The 13,651-nt window shown below is 41.8% G+C and overlaps 1 protein-coding gene across 1 annotated transcript in view; it reads left to right on the top strand.

Moving 5' to 3' along the window:
• The window catches only part of LOC124620260 (leucine-rich repeat-containing protein 24-like), a gene marked incomplete at its 5' end in the record, with an annotated part of 317,927 nt that overhangs the window by 95,086 nt on the left and 209,190 nt on the right, over positions 1–13,651 (top strand). Inside the window, one exon of the mRNA XM_047146927.1 lies at positions 7,299–7,388. Within this exon, the coding sequence (XP_047002883.1) occupies positions 7,299–7,388 (90 nt within the window). The remainder of the gene's footprint in view (positions 1–7,298; positions 7,389–13,651) is intronic.

Below are 13,651 nucleotides of genomic sequence, written 5' to 3'. Positions count from 1 at the left end.
TTTGAGTTCGGCACGCGGCACAAGTTCAGTCGGGGCGCGGCAGCAGTGAGGTCCGGACAGCCATGACTCGCCCGACGGTTGCCGACGCACGTGATTGGGGTGGCGACGACTGTGGTTGGTCGTCGGTTGGTCGTCTTGCCGGACGACGTGTATTTGGGCGGCTAGCGCTTATGGGTTGGCTGTGTGTGCCGCCTCGTGATTGGTCCCTGTTGTTGTACAGTCACTGCCGCTGGCATTGTCTGGTTCTTCGTGCAAGTGTCCGTGAAACTGTGCCTATTTTGTGTGATTTTGATTGAAAAGTAATTTTAAATGTTGTTGGCGTATTGGCTCTGAGCACTCGGTCGGTTGCTGTGGATCAGCCAGGAAATCTCCGAGCGGCGCTGTGGGCCGGGTCCGCTGGCAGTCTCTAAGCAGTGTCGGAGTGTGGGGGAGTTGTTCCGATTGCTACGAGTTTCGTAGCTCACTGACCCAGGACATAAAAGTTGAGTGCTGGTTTGATTACTGAAGCTAGACTGTTCACATTGTGCCTTTATTTTCATGGTTGACTGTTGTGGGTTATTCCCGTGAGCAAAAGCAAGTGTTTGAGTTGGCGAATGTTTGGCCACCATCCGGTGGAGTTCAACTGTATTTTGGTAATCTGAAGTCCAAGTGCACCGTTTTGTCGCTGTCCAACACGTGCGTGTAGTTTTGACAGCTTATGCATACATGGGTGTGGGCGGATATGCCTTTTATCTTTTGGCTTTGGCATTCCTTTTGCTCTGGTCGGTTAGAAGGCAAGTCGGTGGGTCCGTTGACTGCCTCTTGGTTGGGTCGCTGGCTGATCGGATATAGTTGGGCCGACTACCGGTCGCCCCTAAGCGAACGTTAATATTTCGAGTGCAGTCCGACTCCCGGAAACTTCTGAGCGCCGCTGGCTGTACTACTTTTCCTTATTGATGTTTGATTCTGTATTTTAATGGCTTATAGCCGATGGTTTGAATTTGTATGCTTTTAGTTGGATTTTAAATAATGAGCCTTCAGTTGCTTTAAAACTGAAAGTTCCTTACTTGTCAAGTCTTGCATTGTTTGGGCCTTCAGCCTGTGTAAAATATTGTTTAAAGATAAAACTTAGGGCCTTCTGCCTACTAAAAATTATTTTGTTTTAAGTAATTGGCCTTCATCCGGTTTTTAATTAAAGTTCTTGTCTTTCAAGTATCAGACTGTGTGGGCCTTCAGCCTAATTGAGGATAGGGCCTTCTGCTTGGTGTTTTTTTTAAAATTAATTTTACCTGCAGTCTTAAATCATGGGCTTTCAGCTGTCTTTAAATTAAACTTTTCTGCTTTCCAAGTGTTAGCTTTGTTGGGCCTTCTGCCAAATTATAGAACTTACTTACGTGATGCCTTCCGCCCTCTAAATATTCTGTTTTGAGTCTGAGTTTTGAGTTAATGGCTTTCAGTCGTATTTAAATTTGAGTGGTTGTGCCCTTAAGGCATCAGATAGTGTGGCCTATTCAGCCGATAACTAAGTTCCAAAATTTTTACTCTATTTGTTTGGTCAACTAAATAAAGTTATATGTGTTTGAGTGTAACTGACAGCCCCCTTTAGACCCCTGTCCACAATTCCCACTGCCTGCGGATTTAAGCTGGGCGTTTAAATCAACAAAAATTCAGTTTGGGAACATAAAGTACAGGGGGGGGGATTAAAGGGACCAGACTGCTGCCGTCATCGGTGGAACATAAAGTACAGGAATGGCTGCAAAATGCTCTCCAAGTATTCGGACATAATCGTTTCATGCCAATGATCGGTTCAGTTGGACCAGAGGACCCAGTCCATATCATGTAGACACAGTCCACACCATTATGGAGTCACGACCAGCTCGCACAGTGCTTTGTTGACAATTTGGGTCAGTGGCTTCGGGTGATCTGCGCCACACTCCAACCCTCTCATCAACTCTTACCAAACCGAAATCGGAATTCATCTGACCAGCCCACGGTCTTCCAGTCGTCTAGTGTCTAGTCGGTATGGTCACGAGCCCAGGAGAAGTGCTGCAGGCGACATCGTGCTATCTCCATAGGTACTCGCGTCGTTCGTCTGCTGCCATAGCCCACTAACTCCAGATATCGCCGAACTTTCCTAACGCATACGTTCGTCGTCCTTCCCACATTGATTTCTGCGGTTATTTCTCGCAGTGTTGCTTGTCTGTTGGCAATGACAACTTTAGGCAAACGACGGTGGCTTCGGTCGTTAAGTGAAGGCCAGACGCTAGCGTTGACCGTGATGAGAGATAATGCCTGAAATCTGGTTTTCTCGGCACACTCTTGACCCTGTGAATGTAGGAATATTGAATTCCCTGACGATTTACGAAATGAAATAATCTGTGCGTCTAGCTCCAACTACAATTGCGCGCTGAATGTCTGCTGGTTTCCACATGAGTCACTACAAGTGAAGATCCGCCAGTGTACTGCCCTCTTACACCTTGTGTGTGCGATGCTACCGCCGCCTTTGCATGTGCACATTGCTATCCGGTGACTCTCTGTCTCTTCAGAGTACTGTCCTAATGCCGTATGGCAGTTGTACAACTATTCTCCTTAGATTATGTCTGGTGAGTGGAGCCCAGCGTCTGCTTGTATTCACTCTTTGCGGAAGGGTGTCTGCTAGGGAACTATTTGTGTGAAGTCAGGCAGTTGCATCATGTAGTCTTTGTCGTATGCGCCCTCTCTGGCATTTCATTGTGTGAACCATGACATTATGTTGGAGAAATTACAGTTCTACGGTATAAATGGAACAACATATGAGTGGCTTAAGTCGTATCTACAGAACAAAAAGTGGTTCAGATGGCTCTGAACACTATGGGACCGAACTTCTGAGGTCATCAGTCCCCTAGGACTTAGAACTACTTAAACCTAACTAACCTAAGGACATCACACACATCCATGCCCGAGGCAGGATTCGAACCGGCGTCCGTAGCGGCCGCGCAGTTCCAGACTGTAGCGCCTAGAACCGCTCGGCCACTCCGGCCGCCTATCTACAGAACAGGAAGCAAGAAGTCTCTTTATATGCTTCAAGTGATTCAAAGCAGTTTGCCACTTCATCTAACTGGGGTGAAATTACATTAGGTGTTCCACAAGGTTCGATCATGGGTCCCCTCCTGTTCCTGATATATGTGAATGACCTCCATTCTTATGTGAAACAAGTTGCTGAACTTACACTGTTTGCTGATGATACTAGCATAATTATTAATCCAGTAAAAGAAAGTCCGATAGAAAATGATACAAATAAGGTCTTTGGAAAAGTTACTAATTCTGCGAATGGGCTTGCTCTGAACTTTGAAAAAACACCGTACATCCAATTTTCTGCTGCCAAAAGATTAATTCCTTCAATAAACATAACATATTAAAAGAAGTCAGTAGCCAGGGTAGAGCATATTAAGTTTTTGGGTGTACATATAGATGAGAATCTTAATTGGAATATTCATATTTTGGATCTCCTAAATCAGAATAATTGCCCATTTTGAGGATGTAGAAATTAGTAACCTAACATACTTTGCATACTTCCACTCTCTGATGTCATACGGAATAATATTCTGGGGCAACTCAACACTTAGTGTACGTTTACACTGCTTGTGACGCGATGCGACGCGACGCGATGCGATGCGAGCCATAATGACCAAAGCGATGCAATGCGATGGAGCGTTCACATTGCACACCATACAGCGCGCGCGCGACCTGGCCAGCAATTGAGCAGTCTCGGCACGATGTCGTGTTTCCTCGACCCAGTAAATTCTTTTTTATTAGAAAACAGTGCTCTGAAAATTCAACGCAGTCGTGAATGGGTGCATGAAATCAACAAGGAGTGGAGGGCTTTAGGAGAATTTCATCATTTGTACAGTGACTTGAGAAAAGATGAGGATAAATTTTGGAATTATTTCAGAATGAGTACAGAGACATTTGATTATATAGCGTCGTCTGTTTCAAATAGATTACAGAAGCAAAACACAAATTTCAGAATGGCTATTACCCCTGAAGAGAAAGTTATGATCACTATCAAGTAAGTACACAATATTAAGTTTACAATAATCATTTTATTATGAAAAATTTACAAATTGTCATAGATTCATACTTTCTTTTAATAAATTTTGACGTAGTTGACAATGAGAAGTTAAATACATCACAGCTCACTCACGTAATTATCAAAGTTTTCAGAATCTTGGTGGCTTGAAATAACAATGTCATCAGGTTGAATTTCAGAAATGACTATTTCATTTTGCGGATTTCCAGCAATTACGGTTTCAACTGGATTTTCAGGTGCATAAGGTGACATCAACGAATGTGCAGTGGTTGTGGTTGATTGTTCCAATTCTTCCAAAAGAACCTGCTGAATTTTTATCCTGGCTCTCAACTGAGCTGCTGGTGATAGTTTTCGCATTGCTGGCAGTAAACTCACTACAAAATGATAGCTGTCATCTTGCGTTTCTGATTTCGACATTTGTTGCTCAATTAGCTTCAACTTTTGCTTCTCTATATTTAGCAACTCAGAGTTTGTCGATTTCTTGGATCTCTTATTTTGGTTTGTGTATAGGGTGGGTGAGGGAGGAGGCATCGAAACGCTACCCTCTGAACTTACAGACAGTCTTGGTTGGTTTCATCAGGTGAAACACTCTCTCTCTCTCTCTCTCTCTCTCTGGTGAAAATGGTACGTCGTCGTGTTGCGATGCTGTTCTTTTACTGTGATGAACAATAGTCTTCGTCTTCCGTGGCGTCATTATGTCAGTCAGGAAGGTCATTAGCTCGTACCACGGCCAATTGGATTGGAAAGGCGGCATGCCACCTTCGTCTCCTGAACGTTCAGCACGAGTTTTTTTGAGTTCAGAACGGAAAGTGTCACGTAGGTTCTTCCATTTATTCTTCAGTACCTCGGCTGAAAATATAGACGTGAAAATATGCGTAAATAATTAAATACACTGTGTACTTAATACATTTTTTGTCCTTAGCACATTAACTGCAAATCCTACGGAGATCCTTCACACCTTTCAATTACGCTCATTTCAGTCTTTTTCAGATATTTGTCGGTTGGGATGTCTTTCCATGAACTGTCACAGTCGTTTCGGATGGGTCTAACTACAGTCGCACAATGTGTGCATGAAACGTGCGCCACAATATGTGAAATTCTGAGCCCTGTACATCTGCCTTCTCCTACTATACCACTGCTTCAAACCGCTGCAAAACACATGTATGCCAACTGGAATTTTCCGAATTGTGTGGGAGCCATTGATGGTAAGCATGTTCGGGTTAAATGTACACCTCATTCTGGGACAATGTATTACAATTACAAAAAATATTTTTCGCTTGCTTTACTAGCTGTAGCCGATGCTAATTGCAGTTAATAGCAGTTGACATTGGAGGCTATGGCAAGCAATCAGATGGTGGCACATTTAGAGCAAGTAACTTGTACAATAATATTTTGAACGAAACGGAAAACTGTCCTCCACCGAAAGAACTACCAGGTACTTCAGTAAAAGCCCCATTAGTGTTGGTTGGAGATGAAGCCTTTCCACTACTGGAAAACTTAATGCGCCCTTTCCCTGGACTATCACTGACTGAGGAAGAGAGGTTATTTAACAGGAGGCTATCGAGGGCTAGAACGGTGGTGGAACGCACTTTCGGAATTATGGCCAGCAAGTGGCGTCTTCTCCGAAAGGAAATTGAAACTTCTGTAGAACATGCAGACATTATTATCCAGTGCATCTGCGTCTAGCACAATAAAATAATCGATAAAGATGGGCCTGACATTTCCCTTCAATTGTCTATTGACCAGGACATAACAGAACACAGTGCTTTAGCAGTATGCTTCCAGAATGACAGAGCAAACAGTAGTGCTTCAAGAAGAGCGAGGAGTGTCAGAGAGGCCTTCAAAAACTATTTCAACAGTCATTAATGCAAAAATATTTAATGTCAAAATTATCAAATACTGTAACTATTGTGAACGTCATTTCATTATCAAAATACTGTAATAGTATCTATACACAATTAAAATTAGAAAATAAACGAAGGTGTTTGTGTTACTTATTTCTTGGAGTCTTGTAGCTATTTGTTTTACTTTTTTGTACTTTCTGTCTGTTCCACAATCTTCAGCTATTTCGTTCCATACTTGACGAACAAAATCCCTATTGCGGTAATATTTATTTTTCTGGCCCCACAACACGAGGCGTTCACGCACATTGTTAATTAGCAATTACTCCAGACGCAAGCGCAAACGAGCAATCGCTCCAAACACTCGCGCGAAACGCAAACTCGGTTGCGACTACAGCGGAGTCATCGCATCGCACCGCATCACATCGCTCGGCCCAGCCTGCAGTCAAAACGGTCATCGCTCTGTTGCCACTGTTAAACCAAGCCTGCCCATTGTCACGCGATTTCAGCGCTTCATCGCTCCGCTCGGCTCGGCATCGCATCACATCGCATCGCGGGCAGTGTAAATTTAGCCTTAGGCAGAAGGTGTTCACTGCTCAAAAGCAAGTAGTTAAAACAATGTGTGGGGTTCATAGTCGCACATATTGTTGGCAGCTGTTTAAAAGGTTAGGAATTCTTACAACTGCTTCACAGTACATTTACTCAGTAATGAAATTTTTTCTCAGCAACATGGACCAGTTTAAAATCAACAGCGACATTCATGATTACAATACCAGAAATAAGAAAGACCTACACTATCCTTTACTTAACCTACCTTTGGCACAGAAAGGGGTAAAATATGTTGCTATAAGACTTTTTGATAAATTACCAGATGAATTAAAATGTCTGTCAGACAGCAGTAATAGTTTCAAAAACAAATTGAAATCATACCTCCTTGACAACTCCTTATATATCATAGATGAATTCTTGAATATGAGTAAATAAATCTGGAGATATAATATATGCATTTTATGCCATTTAAGGGAATGGGATAGATAATAAAAATATTTAAGTATAACACCATGATGTAATTAAAAAAAATAAACCCTTGTTTCCTGTGCGCATTTGACACGTTCCACATCATAACGGTTTTTCCGTGCTATTGATCGATGGAACAAGTAATTAGCTAAACTAAACTAAACTCAGGAATCTACGCTTATGCTGGGGCTGAGTTAAAGGCAGATCGGCTGTCTTAAGTGTAGGCATTGTCCCATATCTCCCGGAAGATGCAGCATGTATTGTAAAGTAATTTGTGAGAAGAAAGCGTGCCATCTCGTTTTGTGACGTTGCAGGGTGAGGAGAGCCTGAGTACGCAGGCTGCCGGCGGCTGCGACAGCGGGGGCGGTCTGTCCGGCCCGGGGGCGGGTGGCGGCGGCGGAGGCGGCGGCGGCGGCAGCTACGAGAAGATAGAGCTCAACCACAAGCCGCCGTCGCCCAGGATACTCAACCACCGCGAACAGGTCAGCGCGCGCGTGCCTGAAGCAGCTTGAAATTTATTTACGGGGCACAAGACACTGATATGTGTAATCCACACACTAATAACTTGCATAGCAGAGAATTTGCAGCTACTACTCAACTCGGCCCTTAGCTTATAGTTGTACTATCCTTTCTTCATATTGACAAAATTGTACTTCCACTGCTAATCTTTGCTTCTTTGATTCACTGATGATATTCATCACATGCATAATGTCGACAACTCTCTAAGTTAACGATGCCATATACTCGAGCTGTTAAGCTGTAATACTACATGATGTCAAAAAGAGCAACCAATTAAGGGGGGGATGTATGAGAAAATATATGGGTACACATAACCTAAGGTCAGTTGACAGATAACTGAACCAAATTTTGCACATGTTTACATTACGTTATTGGCAATAATCTGAACCCTTTTTTAAATTTTTTGTCAAACAATTTCATCAGAACTTTGCTGGATTATTTTAGAATATACATACTAGCAAATGAGAAATATTTTCTCAAGGGTCACTTTACTTACCGCTTTAGAAATATCGTAGGTCATTTTCAATATTATGAAAAGAAATATTGCTACTCTCCATATAGCAGAGATACTGAGTCGCAGATACGCACAACAAAAAGACTGTCACAACATAAGCTTTCGCCTATTAAGGCCTTTGTCGAAAACTGACGACAGACACACAGACACACACACACACACACACACACACACACACACACACACACACACTCATAACTGCAACCTCTGGCAGCTGAAGCCACACTGCCAAGTCTGGCTTCAGCTACCAGAGGCTGCAGTCGTGCGTGTGTGAGCTGCGTTTGCGTGCGTGCGTGTGTGTGTGTGTGTGTGTGTGTGTGTGTGTGTGTGTCTGTGTGTGGGTGTGTGTGTTTGTGTGTGTGTGTCTGTGGTCTTTTTTCGACAAAGGCCTTTTTGTTGTGCCTATCTGCGATTCAGAACTCAGTTATATGGTGAGTGGCAGCTTTCCTTTTCATGATGTTACATTCCATCCTGGGTTTTCCACTGTAGGCCATTCTCAGTAATTACATAAACAAAATCTGTGTACCAGTATTTAATATCAGTCTTAGAACACCCTCTACATTCTTTTTAAATTTATGTCTGTGGTATACCGCATTTTTTATTTCACAAAAACTTAAATAAATCTGATAGTAACGCATTTAGAAAAATTTTGCACCACAGGAAGTTGCGTTATAGTTTCTACAAAGTATGTAGCAAATTTCACCCTATCATCCGAATGGTTTATCAGAAAATGTTCCTTATATACTGAAAATTTGAAGTTGTGTGAAAAGCATTTATGCCAGAAACAAGTGCTTAATATTGGGCATAATAATACATTTAGCCGTTTTGGTCTTTTATGTAGCTCGTAACGTCTAGGCTGATCCGTCCGGCGTGCTCTTTTGCCAATATCCTTCACCGCTTACTTTTCGGAACTAACAATACGCACATAATCAGTCTTCTTCAACAAGTTTTCAGTGAAGGAACCAGCATAAAATCCTAGTCTCATAAGCGTCCTGATTCTTCCATAGTTATCATCATTGAACACCAGACAAGCATCATATGAGGAAATTTTAACGACAGTATATGAGCAAAATGTTGCCTTTGGGCGACCCTTCTGAATGAAGTTATTAAAATTCCACCATGTGTGCATATCTTTAATAAATCGAAATTACTCGCATTGTTATGGGGCTCATAGGCCTCTGCAAATTTACCGACGTTTTTCTATGAAGGCAGTAAGCAATAAAATATTGAATACAAGGCCACAAATACGTAGGAGAGAAGAAATGGCATTACGTTAAGAGTAGATTGTCGCACAAATCTCTCTGAAAGCTTCAGTCACCTTCTGTAATGTATTGAAGATACCATTGTAATTATATACTGCAATTACATAAAGCAGGTCTTAGCACATTTCCCCATTATATGTAACAATAGTTCAAGTCTTTCGCCTGCGAGAAATTTCATACCATTCACGACTCTCACAAAATTAATCGAAGTAGTCTTTCCGATTTAATACTGATTCAAAGGTTTAACTGCACTGACGTATTTACTAGTAACAGGTAAAGTTATCGTTTATTTGTATCACTCTGCTGTTTGTTAATACTTGTTGCTTGGCAACCAAAGATGTGAATGCCAAAAACCATTCTACATGACTACGCATGTAAATTGTTTGGATGCTGCGATTATTTGTTCCGTTATTTCTTCTGTGTCGCTGCAATCAAAATGGTGATTCTCCACTTTAAATAGCAGAAATTTTTTGTATTAAAATTATTGATGGTCGCAAAGTGTGTGATGGAATGCTAAAGTTTTTCAGTTTCAAAACTACGAAAGGGTGAACAACGTATGGGAGGCAGTGGCGGATACTGGAGTAGTTGTACTTTCCTATGTAGCACGAGCTTCCGCGTCATCGTATTTTATACGTTTCTGTCTGGCACATAGATAGCTAACATATACGTACGAGAAAAGTCGCGGCTATTCTAGTGATTTCGATACGTTATTCCGTGTGACATTTGTTTGAGAGAAGTCGCGAATATTCTACTGTTTTCTTGTACAGAGAACCTTTGATGCGTAGCGTTATAAATAAGGACTATTCGCCGAATAGGAAGCTAGTTTACATTCAGAAGCAGAAATATTAAGACTGAAGAATGAATATGTAACAAGTCCTAGCCGTAGCAAATGAAGGTGTGGAGATTAGCCAAGAGTGAGAGTGATCGATTGATTGTGAAGTATTAATAATAGCAATTCATAGTAATTTCTCAGTAAAAATATTGTTTTGAGACTCGTAACAATATTTTTACATATAACGTAACAATAGTTTCCCTTACCTAACTCGTAATACTGACTCTGACATTGATTGTCCTATTGACGATGTAATTAACCAATTTGCCAGGAAGAACAGGCGCATGGAATTCATCATTTAAAGAAGAGAACCACAATTGTAACTTTTTTATATCGTAAGAGGGCACTGTCTTGTATATGTGTATAATCAGTTTAAATAAAACTTTCTTAAACTTTGCATGTGACTCGATTATTTTTTATTACGGTAAAACTAAAGGTAGCTCAAGATATCTTTAGCGCCCCCTCCTTGAGGTTTTCCTGAATCCGCCACTGATGGGAGGGTATTCAGTTGGTCTGGATACAAAAGTCACACAAACACTGGCTGTATTTGTATAGATAACACATTCGGTGTTTAATGCAATAAATGTGTGAGATTATTTATTGATTTCACACTCTGCCTTCGAAATGTAACCATATGCAAATATTCATCCTTCTACAAAACTGACTATATAAATTATCAATTATGTAAAGTTGTTTTTGTTGAAGTATTGCACAACGGAAAGATAGATTCCTGATAAGTTACTTTCGAAAGTTATTCTTTGAGCTCCAATAATCATAACTCAAAACACTCTCCACAGAGAAAATTCCTGATGTCTTTTATATTAAATTTATCTATTCTCCTTGCGCAACATATCACCAGTCTCCGTAAAAGCCGCCATATTCCCTCTTTCACAGCTTCATACGACTGCACATTGTCCTTCGTTTTCGTTCACTTCACGCCACATTTCACAGCGACAGTTACTCTTAGTTTCCTTTTGTGTAACGTTTGGCGCTTGCCACACGCACCCCAGTTCAACAGTCGCCTTTACTCGTCTCGCGTGCAACACTTCACTACTTCAGTCGTCCATGTTCTGCTGATTTTACATTATTATTAATTTCTCTGGGCATAGTGGTTCAATTATAGAAATATAAAAATTACATATTTTAGAAAACGTTAAAATATTAATTAAAAATACTTAAATAAATAAAAACACAAAGAAAAATTCCGTCTCAAACTACCTCATGTCGTTAACGTGAGATGAAGATCAAGTTTACACCTTAGCCAGTATCCATGTCTACCATGGCGTAGCAAAATTGTGTTGTGCAGTTGAGGCCGCGGGCACTGTTGCCCATGCACCACCACGTGGGGGTGGGGCAGCTTGGAGATCTTTTGTCTTGCAACTTGGTGTTATACTTCCTTTACTTACAGCAATTACACTTACTTTCTAAAGAGAAATTATCTACTTTGGAAGTTGGAAATATAAATTTATAGCATAATTTAAGAAGAGAATAAAAGAAGAGAGGAAAGAGTAGATAGATACACCTTCACTGACACCCCCTGGGGAAGGGGACTTGGAATTGAACTTCACGTCCAGCGTCCCCATGTGGTGCTTCCAAGTTTAGCAATTATTCACATCCCACTTGGGGAATACTCGATTTGTTCATTTCACTCGGATCGAATATGTCAGTACTGTTTCTTATAGTGCTGTGTTAGTTGATGGTCGTTAGGTTACATAACAACTACGACCAGGTTATTTAGTAAACACGGCTTTGGAACAACATCCTGCTTCAGTGTAATGTAATTAAGCTACTTACTGCTCCTACATAGCTGCTGGAGAAAGAACAAGCCACCACTAACCTAATACCTATCTTACAAAAATATTTTTGTAGTAAAATCTTGAATATTTTGTAAGTAGTAGCTCAACTAATTTTGTATAATTGCGTAATATGCGTTTTGTGTTTCTGTTATGTACTTACACTGTTTTATTTTGCTTGCTTACCTTGTAAAAAAATTATATTACGTTCATATTATTACATTGCAATGATGTGTTCATTTATGTAACTACTTAAGAATGTTGGGTTCAAGTTTAAAGTGGATCCTAGAACAATATCTATCCATGGACTATTCTACTTAGCCGGCCGTTGTGCCCGAGCGGTTCTAGGCGCTTCAGTCTGGAACCGCGCGACCGATACGGTCGCAGGTTCGAATCTTGCCTCGGGCATAGATGTGTGTGATGTCCTTAGGTTAGTTAGGTTTAAGTAGTTCTAAGTTCTAGGGGACTGATGACCTCAGCTGTTAAGTCCCATAGTGCTCACAGCCATTTTTATTCTACTTACTCACACTTTTTACTACATTCATTCATAATAAGATATACACTGCAGCGCCAAAGAAACTGGTATAGGCACGCGTATTCAAATACAGAGATACACTATGATCAAAAGTATCCGGACACCTGGCAGAAAATGACTTACAAGATCGTGGCGCCCTCCTTCGGAAATGTTGGAATTCAATATGGCGCTAGCCCACCCTTAGTCTTGATGACAGCTTAAACTCTCACAGGCGTACGTTCAATCAGGTGCTGGAAGGTTTCTTGGGGAATGGCAGCCCATTCTTCACGGAGTGCTGCACTGAGGAGAGGTATCGATGTCGGTTGGTGAGGCCTGGCACGGAGTCGGCGTACAAAACATCCCAGAAGCGTTCTGTATGTTTTAGGTCAGGACTCTTTGCAGGTCAGTCCATTACAGGGATGGTATTGTCGTGTAACCACTCCGCCACTGGCCGTGCATTATGAACAGGTGCACGACCGTGGTGAAAGATGCAGTCGCCATCCCCAAATTGCTCTTCAATAGTGGGAAGCAATAAGGTGCTTAAAACATCAATGTAGGGCTGTGCTGCGATAGTGCCACGCAAAACAATAAGAGATGCCACCCCCTCAATGCAAGACACGACCACACCATAACACCGCCATCTCCAAATTTTACTGTTGGCACTTCACACGCTGTCAGATGACGTTCACCGGGCATTCGCCATACTCACTCACTGCCGTTGGATCGCCACATTGTATGCCGTGATTCGTCACTCCACTGTTCAATCGTCCAACGTTTACGCTCCTTACACCAAGCGAGGCGTCGTTCGGCATTTACCGTCGTGATGTGGGGCTTATGACCAGCAACTCGACCATGAAATCCCAGTTTTCTCACCTTCCGCCTAACTGTCCTGTACCATGGTATGATGGTATGGATAGGTGTCTGCCTATTACACATTACTACCCTCTTCAAACTGTCGGCGATCTCTGTCAGTCAACAGACGGGGTCAGCTGTACGCTTTTCTGCTGTATTTGTCCCTTCACATTACCACTTCACTATCACATCGGAAACAGTCGACCTAGGGATGTTTAGGAGTGTGAAAATCTCGCGTACAGACGTCTGACACAAGTGACACCCAACCACCTGTCCACGTTTGAACTCCTTGAGTGCCACGGAGCGCCCTGTTCTGTTTCTTACGATGTCTAATGACTACTGAGGTCGCTCATACGGAGTACCTGGCAGAAGGTGGCAGCACAATGCACCTAATATGGAAAACGTATGTTTTTAGGTGTGTCCGGATACTTTTGATCACATGGTGTATGTAAACAGGCA

This window comes from Schistocerca americana, chromosome 6 (assembly GCF_021461395.2).
Source record: "Schistocerca americana isolate TAMUIC-IGC-003095 chromosome 6, iqSchAmer2.1, whole genome shotgun sequence".
NCBI classification, from domain to species: domain Eukaryota; kingdom Metazoa; phylum Arthropoda; class Insecta; order Orthoptera; family Acrididae; genus Schistocerca; species Schistocerca americana.
Note: the sequence above shows the minus strand (reverse complement) of the source record. Positions and strands in the feature narration are given on the sequence as shown.